Below are 16,640 nucleotides of genomic sequence, written 5' to 3' on the forward strand. Positions count from 1 at the left end.
TGTATGACATTTCCGTTCCCTGATCTCTTCATCACCATCTCAGGAAATTGCCAGCTACTAACATCCTTTATAAATGCATAACTCCCTCAGCTATCTTGACTATACATTCTCTAAGCCTGCCTCCTTTCTCCCCCCACTCCCTCAATTTCTTTGTTGAAAAGAATAAAAATAGTTCTAATAAAGGTTCTTCGATCTGAAATGTTAACTGGTATCTTTTTCCATGGGTGCGACGGAGTTCTTTCAACTTTTTTTTGTTTCAGGTTTCAGTATCTACAGTTTTATTTGTTTTCCAAACTTGCAATATTTTCCATCACTTGAAAAGAGGTCCCAGCTTGAAACATTACTCTCCATGGATGCTGCCTGACCTGCTAAATCCCTCCGAGATTCTGTGGTCCTTGTGTTTCTCTTTCTCCATTTCTCTCTTCATCCGCTTTCAAAGTTCATTTTAACACATTCCACCTCCTGCTCCCTTGACTTCATTCCCAGTAACCCACTGACAACCAACAACCAGCTCTTATGTCAGTTAAGATTTTCAATAGTCGTCTTCCTTCAGTCTGTCCCAGAACTATTTGAATCTCCTTTGACCTTCCTTGGTAAGATTGGACATCATGTCATCTCTCAAATCTGTTCATCATTCTTGCAACTATCGTAAAATACTAATCAGGCGTCCACCTACCATAGCACTGTGCAACCACAATATGAGGTCAGATACTTTTCCTTGTCCTTGGCCCATTTCCAGTTTTTGACATGTTTACCTCCTCCAAAGCTGCTCCACCAACATCAAATAATGTAGGTGTGCTTTGCTCCATTCTTTATCCAGTCATAGCCAGAGGGTCACCTAGTTGGCAAGGTAGCTTACCTCAAACCCATCCTCACCAGTGTAACCGCAACGAGTCACTCTGCAGCCTTGAACCCCGAACACCGTCATCACCGCGCTCCACATGAAGGGTAGCTTGTGGAGGTCATCGGACACCCCCTCCTGTAATACCCTTGCTGCAGATGGACCTGGGTGGTATAAATAAGAAGTCTACATTATGAATTTCACCCATTTTGTAAACTAGATTTAACAACACGTTGTAATTACACTTAATTTTAAAAGGAAAAATTAAAAGACCATTCTGCGAATGTTGTGTCAGAAGGAAAAAGTTCGGTAGGTTCAAAGAATAGCGAGTCCGGACACAGGCTGAATGCAGAAATAATCTTTATTGAAACACACACAAGGGGAAATTGCAACAGGGATAAAGTGAAAGTATTCTCAATCACACAGCACAGTCAGTCACGTTGGCCTAATACTACTGATACCAGTGACTGCTTAGACTCTGACAAGCACAGTCACATCGGTCTTAATAATACTGACACGAGCACCTGTTTATACTGACATCACAACCAAGGACTACAAAACGCTACCGCTGTTCCTTGTCTAACATGGGCACAGCTCAGATGCTATCTACAAAAGTACACAACAGTCCCAATCCCTAGGTAGTTCACATCTTACCAGCAACTCTGACAATGTTGTCCACAGCAGGGCTCATCTCAGGGCCAAAGAGCAAAAGAGAAAGAGCTATTGCACGTGGTGGAATTTATAGTACAGTAAGCTGGAGGGTCCAGCCCAGGTAATCACTCGGTGCCTAAAGAGGCCAATAGTCAGGGGTGTACTAATGATTAGCAGGTGATGCGGCTTCTGACGAGGTTCCAGATGGAGAGATCACGTGACTCTCCACAATCCCACCAGGTTCCAGACAGAGATGCCACATGACCCTCCACAATTCACACTACGCAGTCTATTCAAAATCAGTTCTGTCTCTGCACTTGTACTGTTAGTTTTAATTTTGGTAAACAGTAGATTTTAAAATGAAATATAGGAAGACAATTCTGCCAGGATATGACATTGCAAGATTGGGTGCCAACTCTGTACCTCTACAATTCATTCTCACAATCACAAGGCTGAAAATCTCTTTGCACTGTTGCTAAGACAGGAGGTGAAAAATGATGGACACAAAACCCCAGAGCATCACAAAACATGGCTCAAGTGGCTTTGTTCCCTGTGTTTACTCGTACATTTCCATGAATGCTTCTGGCTGAGGCGTTAAACAAAGACTCCATCTGCCTTCTTGGGCAAACACAAATAGTCCAAATCACTATTACCAAGAACAGGAAGTTATTCTACGTTCTGGTTATCAATCCAAAATATATACTCCAGTTTGCTCCACAAATGCTATCTGACAGGGGCTGAGTGTTTTCAGAATTTTCTATTTTGGATTTCCAACATCTGCATTATTTTGCTTCAGCTTCATAACAGAGTATCCAGTTTCCTTATTGCTGCTTATGAGATCTTGCCATATAGAATACTGGCTGCCACCTTTCTACATTACAACTGTGATCACATTTCATAAGCTATTTATCTGGTTAATGAACATTTTCTGCAGCTACCTGAAATGTGTTACAGGTTGAACTTCTATTATCTGGTGTGGTCCAGCAACTCCCGTGGTCTGGCATGTTTTGAATCTGCTGCCGTTAGTACAAACTCCTTACAGACAGCGCGGGACTTGAACCGTGGTTCCCGATCACTGGTGCTGTAAAAGTTGAATCTGCTGCAATCAGGACCGGGATTCAAGTCCCGCACTGTCTGTAAGGAAATTGTATTAACGCCCTGATCGCTGGTGCTGTGAAGGTGTTGCACTAACCACTATGCTAATCTTGCCACCCCACAGTATTATTTCCTGTTTTAAGCTTTGTTCTACTTTTGATATGTTTAACATAACATAACAATTTACAGCACGGAAACAGGCCATTAGGCCCTTCTAGTCCGCACCGAACCAAACACCCCTCTCTAGTCCCATAACATAACATAACAATTTTTACATAGGGGTTAATTTCTGTTTTCCAGCATTTTCTGTGGTCCAGCAATGGCCAGGTCCCAACGTCACCGGATTAAAGAGGGACAACCTATATATAAAATTAAAATCATGCTCCTTCTTTATTTGTCTTATCTTTGGGGGGAAACAAAAATTACCAAATACAATTCTGCTCTCCTGCTGCCATCTGTGAATTAGGTAGCAAAGATTGTCAAGAAATTTGAGAATCCCAAGAAACAAGAGGTCTTAAAATTTTGCATTTGTGTGTGTCAATTAGCATTAAAGAGAAAGAGGAGCCGACACTCGCGACGAGAACTTTCGTCAGACAACTCATGATTGTTCTGAGATGGCACTGAAATGGAGTTACCTTGCAGTGCAATCAGTCCTGCTTCCAGAAATTCAACGTCAGCTTCCTTCCCAGCAGCTTTGAATTTGGCTAGTTGCTCCTAGGAAACGGAAGAAAGGCGATGAACACAGGACCCTATGTAAGGGCAAGGACACATCAGGGTGGCCCAATGCCACCCTGGCACCTTTTGCTTCAGATACGGGCAAGAGTATCTGTGAACATCTCTAGACATTGCTTGCAAGTCATTTCACCCTCTCGCAACCAGCTATCTCACTGTGAAACAGCCCATGACTGATTAGTTACATGGGCAATCAAGCCAGCCAACACACCTTCATATGGGCAGAGTCCTTGTCAGCACAGCCAGCATTCGACACAATGTATAGGTGTCCATCTGATGTCCGGGTCACTATCAGATCGTCCATGATTCCCCCCTTGTCATTGGTGAAGAGTGACAGTGTGCCCTGAACAATAAACAGCAAGGATTAGATGAGAAAGTTCTCAGACTGATTGTCCTGGAAACTTAGCCAAATGGGTAGAACAAAGATGTACATGTGTACACACACCTACCCATTTGAGACAAACTAGCTATAAATTCAGTGGCTTCTAAATTTGTAAATTTTATGCATTCTTGTTTTCTTCCTTTTCTTCTATGTGGGATGATATGCAACACATTTATTATGAGAAACAATTAAGTAAAGAATTATTCAGATCATTGTTTCATGTGGTCACTTTTCAGAGGAGCATCTGCCCACATGTTCAGCACCCAAAACAGTGGCGGTGGCTTGAGGGGTGGAGACTTTATAGTAAAATCTGATGTGGCATACAAATTTAAATATTAAATTGTTAACATTTAAATTTGAAATTTAGATAAACAGCATGGTTACTGGCCATTTTGTCCCACGAGTCCGTGCTGCCCAATTTACACCCAAAACGTTTTGAAGGGTGGGAGGAAACTGGAGCCCCCTGGGAAAACCCACGGAGACAAGGGGAGAACGTATAAACTCCTTACAGAGAGCGGAGGATTTGAACACAGGCCCTGATTGCTGGCGCTGTTAAGGTGTTGCGCTAACCACTATTGCCAAACATGCAGCACATCATGCATTACCTGATGGCAGTCGAAACTGGAACAAACCTACACCAATTTTTCCATCCCCTTGCCACTCTGTGCAACAACATTCTATCCAATCCAAACCTAAAGTACCTGAGACTTCATCTGCTCATCTGTAACTAGATCCTCGACTTCGCCATCAGCAGACCCCAATCAGTGCAGATCTGCAACATCACCTCCAACATGCTGACTATCGACATAGAGTACCCAAGGCTGCACCCCTTGTCCCCTGTACACCCAAGTTCAGCTCCAACTGGCCAAAAAAACAGGAAACGATGAGTCAGAATACAGGACGGAGTTAGGGAATCAGGTTGGATGGCACCAGAACAGCAATCTTACTTTCAAGATCATCAAGACCAAGGAGCTGATTGTTGAATTTAAGAAGGAGAAGCCAAGAGACCACGCACTTGTCTGAGAAGGAAGTGGAGAAAGTCAGAACCTTCAAGCTCCTGGGAATCCATATTTATGAAGACCTCCCCTGGAACAAGCTGTGGTTTATCTGTCAAGTGCCTCTACTTTCTGAGTCTGTGGACATTTGCCATATTGTCAGACACTCCACAGGTCCACTGTGGAACATATACTGATTGGTTGCATCACAGCCTTGTTTGGCAATGCAAGTGCCTAGGAATGTAGAAAGCAGCAAACATAGCTAAGACCATCACAGGCTTCTGACCTCCCATCTATGGCAGACATCAATGTGAGGCATTACCTCAAAAATGCAGGCAACATTATGGTCACAATTTCTTCTCGTTGCTACTTTCAGGCAAAAGGTACAGAAAGCTTGAAAATCAGTACCTTGAGCTTCAAAATCAGTTCCTTTCCAACAGCTCTGTCTTGGACTTCTTCTTGGAACACTATTCATAATCTGCTCCAACAGCACAAAAGGTCTGCATCTTTTTGCACTAGGATTACTGTGAATATTTATTATACATCTTATGTATTAACTGTATCTTAAATAATTTTGTTTACTGTTATAGTTTTTCTTTACAAGTACCTATACGGTTTCAGCAAATATGAATTTTGGTGCACATGTTCATTGTACTGGTCAACCATTTTTGGAAAAGATGACCAGTTTTCCAAGTCAGTACTAGTTGCTATGACTACCTCCTCACAAGGAGAGACTGCAACAGAACAATGGACAAAGCTTCGTACTTCATCCACAAATCAGCACTCTCTCTTTGGAAGAAAGGCCACAAAGAGCAGTGAGTGGTTTGAGGCAAAGTTGGGTATCATGACTCCTGTCATCGAAGCCAAACATGCAGCTCTCACAGAGTACAAGCGCTCACCATCCAACCAAACACTTCAGGCACTTCGAGCTGCTAGAAGCAAAGTGCCACGCTCTGCAAGGCTGTGCGCAAATGAGCATTGGCTCCACCTCAGAGAGGACACCCAGAAAGCAGCTGTGACAGGCAACATCAGATCGATGTACAATGGTATCAAGGCGGCTCTTGGCCATTGCAGAACAAGACAGCACCCCTGAAATCATCCAGTGATGGAGTAATCCCCGTAAAAGCAAGCAGATAGAATGCTGGGTAGAACTACTCTGAGCTCTATTCAAGGGATAATGTTGTTGCTAGTTCAGCCACTGATGCCATTGATTGTCTACTAATCATGGATGAACTCAACTCCAAACCAACCAATGAAGACCTCAGCAAGGCAAATGACAGTCAGGCCCCAGGGAAAGCTCCTGGCAATGATGGGATTGTTCCAGACCTGATCAAAAATTGCAAGAGCTCACTCCTCCAACCTTTACATGAGGACCTCCGTCTGTGCTGGAAGGAGCCATACCACAGGGTATGCGCGTCTCCAAAATCGTCACTTTGTACAGGAACAAGGGTGAAAGGAGAGACTCCAACTATAGGGGCATCTCCCTCCTGAGTATTGTAAGCAAAGTCTTTGCTCGTGTAACTCTGGCACGTCTACAGACTCTGGCAGAATGGGTCTACCCTGAGTCTCAATGTGGTTTAAGTGCAGGGAGGTTAACTGTCGACATGATTTTCTCACTCCATCAACTCCAGGAGAAATGCAGGGAACAATAGAAACCCCGCGATGTGGGTGCCAAATTAAAATGTACTTTGAAATAAATACGGAATAAGTGAAAGACAAATTTATATTATGGGATACAATGAAATCCTTCATCAGAGGGCAGATAATAAGTTATGTAACCAAAATGAAAAAGGACTACAATCGGGAAATAGAACAGCTGGAAAGGGAAATAGTAAGTTCAGAAAAAGAACTGGCAACAAGGGAAGATACAGCAAAAAGAGAATTGGCGGACAAAAAATTAAAGTATGAAACATTACAAATGTATAAAATGGAGAAGAACATAATGAAAATAAAGCAGAAATATTACAAGCTAGGAGAAAAACACACAAAATACTAGCCTGGCAGCCTAGAACAGAACAAGCTAAAAGAACTATATTGGTATCAAGGAAAAAGGACAAACAAATTGCATATAACCCAAAAGAGATCAATGAAAACTTTAAGGAATTCTACGAGCAATTATACCGAACTGAGAATGAAGGGAAAGAAGACAAAATAGATGAGTTTCTAGCTAAAATTGAACTACCGAAATTGCAAAGAGCAAAACAAATTGATAAAACCATTTGAAATAGAGGAGATACAAGATATATTAAAAAAGCTACCGAACAATAAAACACCTGGGGAGGACAGACTCCCAATAGAATTCTATAAAACATTTAAAGAGTTAATAATTCCTCTTCTCCTGGAAGTAATGAACCAGATAGAAGAAACACAAAACTTGCCAGATTCATGTAAAACATCAATATTTACAGTAATACCAAAGACAGGGAAAGATGCACTAACACCAGCATTGTAAAGACCAATATCTCTACTTAACTCAGATTATAAAATAGCAAAACTATTAGCAAACAGATTGGCCGACTGTGTACCAAAAATAGTAAAACTAGATCAAACTGGATTTATTAAGAAAAGACAAACAACGGACAATGTCTGTAAGTTCATTAACTTAATGCACGTAGTACAAGGAAATAAGACACCAACAGTGGCTGTTGCTTTAGACGCAGAGAAAGCCTTTGACAGGGTAGAATGGAATTATTTATTCAAAGTATTGCAGAAGTTCAACCTACCAGAGAAATATATTAATTGGATTAAAGCATTATATAAGGGTCCAATGGCGAAGGTGACAGTAAATGGATATATAATCGAACCAATTTAAGTTAAGCAGGTCAACTAGGGAGGGATGTCCACTATCTCCCTCACTGTTCGCTTTAGCAATAGAACCCTTGGCAGAACTGATAAGAATAGAAAATAAAATAAAAGGGATAAAAATAAAAGAGAAGGAATAGAAAATCAGTCTATTTGCAGATAACATCATAGTATACTTAACCGAACCAGAATTATCAATAGAAGAATGACATAAGAAATTGAAGGAATATGGAGAAATACGGGGTACAAGATCAACGCAAATAAAAATGAAGCGATGCCAATGAATAATGCGGATTTCACAAAGTTTAAAAAAGAATCACCATTTAAATGGCAAACACAAGCAATCCGATACCTTGGTATTAGATGAGATAATAATCTAGGCCATCTATACAAATTAAATTATCAGCCATTAATGAAGAAATTACAAGATGACTTAGAACATTGGAAATATTTACCACTAACACTGATAGGAAGGGTAAATTGCATTAAAATGAATATCTTCCCAAGGATACAATACTTATTTTAATCATTACCAATTCCCTTAACAGAGAAATTCTTCAATGAACTGAAAAAAATAATAAGGAAATTCTTATGGAAAGGGGGGAAACCGAGGATAGCGCTAGATGAATTAACAAAACAAGGTGGTTTGCAGCTACTAAACTTTAAAAATTATTATAGAGCAGCACAATTAAGATATCTATCAGATTTTTATCAAACAAGGGAAAAACCAGAATGGACCAGGAAAGAGCTGGACAAAATAGGGGAGAAGGTACCAGAACATATACTTTATAAATGGGATGAAAAACTAGTGCAATATAGAAGTTCACCAGTACTTCTTCAACATTTGGAAGAAGATTCACGTAGAAAGGAAAAAAAATTACCAACTACCAAAATTATTATTGATGCAAAATCAACTAATCCCTTTCACAATAGATAACCTTTCCTTTAGAGAATGGGAGAGAAAAGGGATTAAAAGAATAGAAAATTGTTTTTTGGGAAATAATTTATTATCATTTGAACAAATGAAGTACAAATATGGAATAACTCATGGTACAATGTTTGCATACCACCAACTGAAAACCTACTTAAAGGACAAATTGGGAAGCAGACAGATTACCAGAAGGAAGCAGCTTTGAATATGTGATTACAGACACAATGATAATTAAAAGATTTATAACAAACATGTACATCAAGCTGCAAGAGAAAGAAAAGGAAGAAATAAGCTATAAACCCAAACAAAAGTGGGAACAAGATCTAAACATAAAGATAAAAAATGAAATATGGGAAAAGCTATGCTCCGGAACTATGAGAAATATAATAAACACAAGGTTACGCATGATACAATTGGTTACACAGGCTATATATCACGCCCCAAAAGTTAAATAAATGGGATCCAACATTATCAGATAGATGTTTTCGCTGTAAGAAGGAAGCAGAAACAACAGTACATGCAATTTGGGCATGTGAGAAAGTGGAAAAGTTTTGGGAAGATCTAAATCAGGTATTAAATAAAATCACAAAAAGCAACATACCAAAAAAATCCAGAGATCTTGCTTCTAAGTAATATAAGAAGTAAAGAATTAGGCCTCAAACTGGATGAAGCACAAAAAAAGATTTAATATGATAGCCTTAGCTGTAGCAAAAAAATGTATAATGTCAACTTGGAAATCAGAACAGAGCATGAGAGTACAGCAACGGTACATAAAAATGAATAAATGTATTCCATTGAAAAAAATAATATATAATTTAAAAAATAAAGTCACATTATTTGAACAAATTTGGGAACCGTACATGGAACATAACGGAGAGGGCTTGCCTCGGATCTCCACCCCCTAAAATGATAGAATGAGAAGAAGACGAAATGAACTGACCCAGTGTGTAAAAGTAGATGACACAACTTTTTGTTTATTTTCATTGTGTGGTGACATTGTTTAATGGGTTTATTGTATTGTATATGTTGAACGTTTAATGGATTTGGAGGGGGGTGGGAAGGAGGGAGGGATGGGGGGGGGAAAAGGGGAGAAAATGACACTGTGTGTCATATTCAAGAGAGACATTAATATGGATCATAGTGTGAAAAATAAAAAATTTAAAAAGGACCTCTGCAAGCATAACATGAAAGCCTTAAAAGTCAGCACAGAGTGCCAGGAGGATACAGCAGATGACTGAAACAAATGGCAAGGTACTCTTTCTAGACCAAGGTGAGAAAGTGGTCTTGAGTCAATTTGAGGAGCAGAGAACAAAACAGAGAGCACAGTGGGTATCAGAGATGTACCACTCACAGTGATCATGACCGACAGAGGACACAAAAGTTCATTGTACGATGTGTATGACAATAAACCCATGATCTCCAAATGAGAAGTTAACTTGGCACGGGTATAAGAATAAATTGTTCTTGGTCTGCAACAGTCAAGTTGGTGACCAAGCTAAAACAGACAGCAGCAGACCACATTTCTCCATCAAAGAGCCCACTCCATACTGTCCAAAATGAAATGAAATAAGCAACTCCTAAAATGGAAGCATATTGCACCTAGCATAGCTCCCATTTTTTCAGTCCATTTTAGTTAGTGTGGGACTGTCACTTTAAAGAGAATAGATTTACAAAATCCTGCAGGCTTTGTAATGACTGTGAAACTGACTGCAGGTTGAAGACAGCATGCTCCTAAATTCGATACATCTTGCAGAGAGAAAAAGCGAGGTGCAGAGACCATGTGACCTACTGATTCAAGACTGTACACAGCTTTGCTCAGGGGTCAATTTTAAGGAGACAGCACAGGAGCAGAGAGCTCTTAGAAGAAATACCGGGCTGGATTGCTTCATGGCAGGTAAGCCTCCCACCCCCCCCCCACTTCGTCTGTTACTCCGGGTGGTGTGGAGGAACTACACTATTTTAAGTAGACCCCCCCCCATCTGGTTATATCGACCCCTCCCTCACCAAATGGTCCCATCGATCCCTGGGGGTAGATATCGATCACTTTGCAACTTCAGGACACCCTAAAGTAGGGTGTCCTGAAGTTGCAAAAACCACTACGTGAATGTGACTGCTTTCTCTCACGTGACTGTTCCCAATTGTAGTTACTACATTTATTTTCTTTTAAAGTTATTTTTATTGTTTTGTCAGAAAACAAAACAAATATATAATAAACCCATTGCATTGAGACTATAACATATTTAAAATAACAGCATACATTATAGTGATAATAGGACTTGGACTTGAATCCCAATCCAATATGTATTTATACATAGAGTTGTACAAGAAGAAAGGGAAAAAAGGAAAAGAAAAATCTAATCCGACGCCAACCAAGGTTGTAATTCATATTGTAAGTTGAGATAACATCAAGCATCGACCTTGAGAGATCCAAACAAAGCCTGCCCAGTAACAACCCTCAACGCACCTAATTAGTCCAATTGTGAAAGTAACCCATAAGTGGGCCTCAGGTCCTATCAAAGGAAATTTTGATTTTCGTAGCATTCTCTCTAAATTAAAAAAAAAAGACAATGTCTAATAGCCATCGTTTGTGAGGGGTAGAAACTCCTCTTTCCATTTTCCAATTCTTGCTTGTAAAGTGGAGAACGCTAAAACCTGGTTTTAATTAGTGGGTAGTTTAATGTTTATATATCTGGAAATTACCAGCAATTACCATAGATCCAAATGAATCCCAAAAATGGTCGAAAAAATTCTAAGAATATCAGTCCAATATTTTTAGGGCATGATCAAAACATAAGTATCAAAGAGGCGTCATAAATTTTACATTTATCACAGAGTGAGTTGATACTGCATTTATTTTCAGCCAGGTTAACACTGACGACAAAATTACTCTTAATGTGAAATCAAGTTTAATTCATTTCAGCACAGCAACTGACCAAAAGAGAGATGCAGATTAACAATGGAAATGTGTAGCCAAAAAAAAATGTCTTGCATCTCCAGTGAGAATGTGTGTTATGAGTAGAAGCGGCCCATACCTGGTTGTCCTTGAGTTCAGCAATGTCCCCAACTATCAAACTCTCCATGAACATCACTCGATCTTTCCCAGTGACCTTGCTCTGAAACACAGCACACACATGCACAGCAGATTAGACTTCGAGCATGTTGGTTTAAAACAAAATTATATTCTTACGATATAGAGGTGGGATTAAAAACAAAGTATCTCCATCTTTTCCCAAGGATTGAGGAGGAAAATAAAATTCTGAATTGCAAAACAAGAAATTATTTTGGCATGGTTATTTGTAATCATTACATAAATGAGAATGTAGGTTTGACCCCACAAGGAAAATTATGCATCAGTCCCACCAATCCCCAAAATAAACAAATCAAAACTATACTCCCATCTTCATTAGGCCTATAGCTCCTTAAAGGCCTCTAAAGCTCACAGGTAAACTCCCTCAGTGCAAACTCAGCCCTGTGGCTTACAATAAAGGAAAGCACCAGTTTATTTTTTGCACATGATCTTGCAAATCATCTTGCAGTAAAGGCATTAGGTAGATAAATTAATTAGTGGAGCTGGAAGTTTATTTCACATTCTTTAAAGAAAACTAATTCCAAAGTTTCGCAAGCTAAATTCGACTTCTATTCTCGCCTCAATTTGATTATAATTATCAATGAGGTGCTCATCGTCTCTGATTCCACTCATTAATATAAATCAGTAAATTGTCATAGATTCCCCCCCCCTTCTCAGCTATTCATTAATAGAACATATTTTGGCAAACTACTTACATTAAATCCAACAATATCTATTCTGTTTGTATTAGAACCGGCTGACTCTGCTGGAAGGTTATCAAATTAGTTTTTCTTGCTCCACAGATGCTGCCTGGCATGCATAGCATTTCCAAAATTTTCAGTATTTATTCCTCATTGTCTTGTTTGTCCACAGACCTTAGCTTCATCAATAAATCTTAAAATGGTTGGTGCTCAGGGGGGTCCTGGATACACCAACTTTGCCTCCTACCTGCAACATGTGGGAAACATCAAATAATGAGCAGTGCTGGCGTGTATGCAAGTGCGAGTTGATGTGACTGTCCTTGTATTGCACGGGCATATTCCAGCCCGCAAAATCCACCATCCGGCCTCCTTCACTTCGATGGAACTCATACAGGGCTGTCTTCCTGAGAGATTCCTGAGTGGTGAGACACAAAGGGGTGCATCAAAGATGTTGTCAGGGATGAATGTTTTCCTCTCCCCCAGATCTCAAAATCACAATATGTCTTATCATCAATGAATAGAGCTCTCTTTCATATCTCGTCCTCGTCAAAACCACCCCCCTCCCACCCCTTTTTGAAGGGAGAAATAGATATAATAATCTTTTATTACTCATCTTCAAGTCAAGTTTAATGTCATCTGATTGTACAAGTACAACCTGACGAAACAGCATTCTCTGGTCCTTGGTGCAAAACATGCAGACACACATACAGACAAATAATATATATGCAGGACAAGCATTTTGTCTATAAAATTGAATAAATAAATATTGCTTTGTACAAATGAGAGTTATTGAATCCTATAACGTTTAACAGAATTCTTGGATGTTCATCATCTCACTTCAGGGTTAGGAAGGGAATGGAGGTCCAGACATGAAGGAAGAAGCCAGACTGATAGAAACACTGTCACTTGTGACCTCCAGCCTCTGTACTTTGGTAAAGCCTCAAATTAATAATGGTACAAAGTATTTATACAGTGATAGTTATAGAACATTACAGTAAAGAAACAGGCCCCTTTGGCCCTTCTAGACTGTGCCAAACTTTATTTTGCCTAGTCCCACTGACCTGTACCTAGTTGATAGCCCTCCCAACCTCTCCCATCCATGTAACTGCCCAAATTCTTTTTAAATGTTAAAATTGAGCCCGCATTCACCACTTTAGCCGGCAGCTCATTCCATACGCCACCGCTCTGTGTGGAAAAAGTTCCTCCTCATGTTGCTCCTAAATTTTTCCCTCTTTTCCCCCTCTGGTTTGTATCTCACCTACTTCAATTTCTTAGGGTGAGTACTGAGGTGGAAGTGTGTCTGAACTGCAGGGAACAATAATGGGTTCAAATTCATCTGCAACTTTCCAAAGGTAAATTGGTAATTACTTTGAAAGGAAAAGATTTCAGTCCAATGAACTCCAACAGAAAAGGAATACTTGGGCAGCTCGTTCAGGGTCCGCAAAGGCCATAAGGGGCCAAATATCTTCTTTTTCTGCTGCATCTTTTTCTTGATTTAATGAGTAAGAAACACAAAGAAAACAAATATTCATCAATACATCTCCAAAGGGTAATTTTGTCTTTGCCTGCTCAATGTCAGGTTTTCCTTGACAAGCTAAGGTGCCAATACTAATGCAGAAAACATGGAGAATGGGTGAAATCATTTCAAGAAAATCCGTTCCATTTACAGAAATAATAACGCCATCATGCAGAAGAATGGAATTTCTTAGCCTTTAATCTTTACATAAAACTTCTGATTCCAAAGGAATTCCTTTCATTTCTTCTCAAACAAGACAAAACTACACAGTGAAGCATGGCTACTTTCAACAGCTTCTGCTCAGAGGTCATGAATAAAGAGACACTTTCATCATTCTCCAATGCAAGCCATAATTCAGTCTTTTTTTCAAATGTTCCTCAATGATTAAAAAGTGCTGAGCTTGGTAATTAATCTCTCTCATAAAAAGTATTGTTAACCTGGCTCAGCACTAATACCTGATAATCGGATCTCTTTACAACAATGTATTGTGAGAACCACACAAACTACAACTAATTCATATCTTGGCTTTGTCGCTACAATTCCAAACTCCAAAGTTCATGGACTTTTCTTATTCCAAAGATACATGCACGAAACCTAGAATTAAATTTCATGGCTTAGTGTTGATGGAGATAATAAACCGAGGCAACGTCGATGCTGTTTTCAGAACTCCAAGTTTGCACTTGGGCCCTGGTAAATACTTCTCCTCAGCTAACATCAGAAACACATTATCTAATCATTCTCAGTTTATGTTCCTGCAAACTGCCTCACTTCCTTTATTTACAGCAGTAATTATTCTTCATAAGAATAAGAGCAGAAATAGGGCCACATTGCCTTTGAGTTTGCTCTGTTTCTAATAAGGTGAGAACTGATCTGATCTAAATATCCTCTCTGCTCTCTTGCCTGATTCATGTAGTCACTCCCTGCAGTCCAGGAATCTGAATCTTGAACACATTGAATAACTGTGGGGAGTGGGTGGGGGTGGTGGAGAATTCTAAGGGTTCATTTACTCTGTCCTGAATGGTTGATACTCAGCCAAGATGAATGAGTTTTCTCCACAAAGGCTTTCTGTATGCCAATGTATACACAATGAACCAGACATGCTAAGGTGCCTATACTGTGCAAGGAACATGGAACTAAAATGAAGTCTATCTCAAGAACATCCATTCCAATTCTTTTAAGAATGACTATAAACCCTCATAATAACTGTGTGGAAGAGAATGAAATTTAGTGAGGACTTCAATTTACTCACAAAAGGGCTTCAAATTTCTAAGGCACAATGAAGTTATCTGTCATTCTTCTAAAAACAAATAGGTGGTCTACTTAGTTTCTCCCTCTACAACAAACCCAACACTCTAAGCCAATCAAGGGGTCCTTCACTGAATTTTCTCTATTTTACCCAGTACTTCCTATGCAATTGCACTGGGTCCCTCTGATTTATCAGCTCAGGCCAGAATCGTCAATTGTCTTTCCTCTGGATGCTGTATGACCTGCTGAGTTTCTCCATTATTCTCTTATATACTTTCTGATGAATACAAGTGAGCAGGCTTGGTCATGATATAATAAAATTATCAGCTGATGTGAGTGAACAAGATCAGAGATAGGATGCATCTTGGGAGATTTATACACCCACTTCCAAAAAAAAACCCCACAACGTATGATACTGGGCCTCCTGGTATTCCGACAGATCTGTACTTCTTGGTACACAATCTACAGAGAAAGCCAACATTCAGATACTTCAAGAGACAAGAAGTCTGCAGAGGCTGTAAAACTGGCGCACCCACAAAACGCTGGAGCTCAGCGGGTCATGCAAAATCCACGGAAAATATCAAACACTCGAGGTTTTGCACAGAGAACCTTCAGCCTTTTCTGCATTGATACAATCAGTATGAGCATCTCAGAAAGCAAATAGTCCATCACCATTACAAGAAAAAAGGCTTTACTGGTATTTTATTCGGCTTTGGCAAGATCACACATGAAGAGATTTCCTCCCTGTGCAAGGAAGGATGGATTTGCCTCAGAGGTCATTATACCGAGTCCTGAAGTGAGGAGACTCAAGGAGAGACGAAGTTGACTAATAAATACTTTTCCCAAAAAGCAAATTATAGATGATCTTGCTGACAATAAATTCAGCAGCTTGGCAATAAGGTGGCTGATTCCATTTGCTGAAGTCTCAAGATGCAGGGCTACTGTTGGCCTGAAAGGACTGAGATGAGGAAGAACGTATTCACCTAAATTGCCGTGAATCTTTAAAATTCAGTAATGCACCAATTTAGGTTGCTCGAATCAATTAACTATTAACAGAAAAAAAGTTCAATACACTAAAGTGCTGGAGTGATTCAGCAGTTCACACAGCATCCAATGCAAAGCAATAGGCAGTCAATGGAGTCAAGGGGCGAGCAAGGGGAGTCAAGTTGGGAGAAGGACAAGAGAGTTATGAGTGAAAGTAAAGAATTAGAAAAAAGGCAGATGGAACTGGAAAGGGAAGGGGGGGGAAATGAAGGTGGAGACAGTGGCTGAAGAAATCAATACAAGTCCATGAATGATCACAGCTCCCATATGCAGCAAAGGAATTTGTTATGGTAGGCCCATGCAGATTCACACCAATCTGTAACTTGACTTGTGACTATTTCCAAAAGAGCAAAATTGTAAAATTTCAAAGAACCTACAGCAAAGATGGTACGCTTGTTCTTGTCCAGTGCAACATATCCCCACAGCATTCCAGATGGTTGAATTTAGACTAACTAACCACACACACCCATGATTAATGGCTCACCAAGATGGAAAGGGATGGGAATAAAAGAGAAACTATCAGAACAGAAACAACTCAGAATCCAATGACTAAATTGGGATATGTCACAATTGTATAATGGCACCAACTTTGCTAGACACACTTGCTATTCAAACAGCAAGTAATCCCTTCCATTTTA

General features: G+C 39.7%; 1 protein-coding gene across 2 annotated transcripts in view; it reads right to left on the reverse strand.

Moving 5' to 3' along the window:
• amt (aminomethyltransferase) overlaps positions 1-16,640 on the reverse strand; it is a 42,795-nt gene that overhangs the window by 25,015 nt on the left and 1,140 nt on the right. Inside the window, exons 1-6 of one of the 2 annotated variants that reach the window (XM_069939914.1) lie at positions 13,566-13,662; positions 12,445-12,612; positions 11,462-11,542; positions 3,531-3,662; positions 3,223-3,301; positions 860-1,005 (exon numbers count right to left, since the gene is read on the reverse strand). In XM_069939914.1, coding sequence (XP_069796015.1) covers positions 860-1,005; positions 3,223-3,301; positions 3,531-3,662; positions 11,462-11,542; positions 12,445-12,558 — 552 coding nt within the window. In that variant the 5' untranslated portion in view covers positions 12,559-12,612; positions 13,566-13,662. Of the gene's footprint in view, positions 1-859; positions 1,006-3,222; positions 3,302-3,530; positions 3,663-11,461; positions 11,543-12,444; positions 12,613-13,565; positions 13,663-16,640 lie in introns of those variants that run through there. The other variant, XM_069939913.1, reaches the window with a different exon arrangement.

This window comes from Narcine bancroftii, chromosome 5 (genome assembly GCF_036971445.1).
Source record: "Narcine bancroftii isolate sNarBan1 chromosome 5, sNarBan1.hap1, whole genome shotgun sequence".
Taxonomy (NCBI): Eukaryota; Metazoa; Chordata; class Chondrichthyes; order Torpediniformes; family Narcinidae; genus Narcine; species Narcine bancroftii.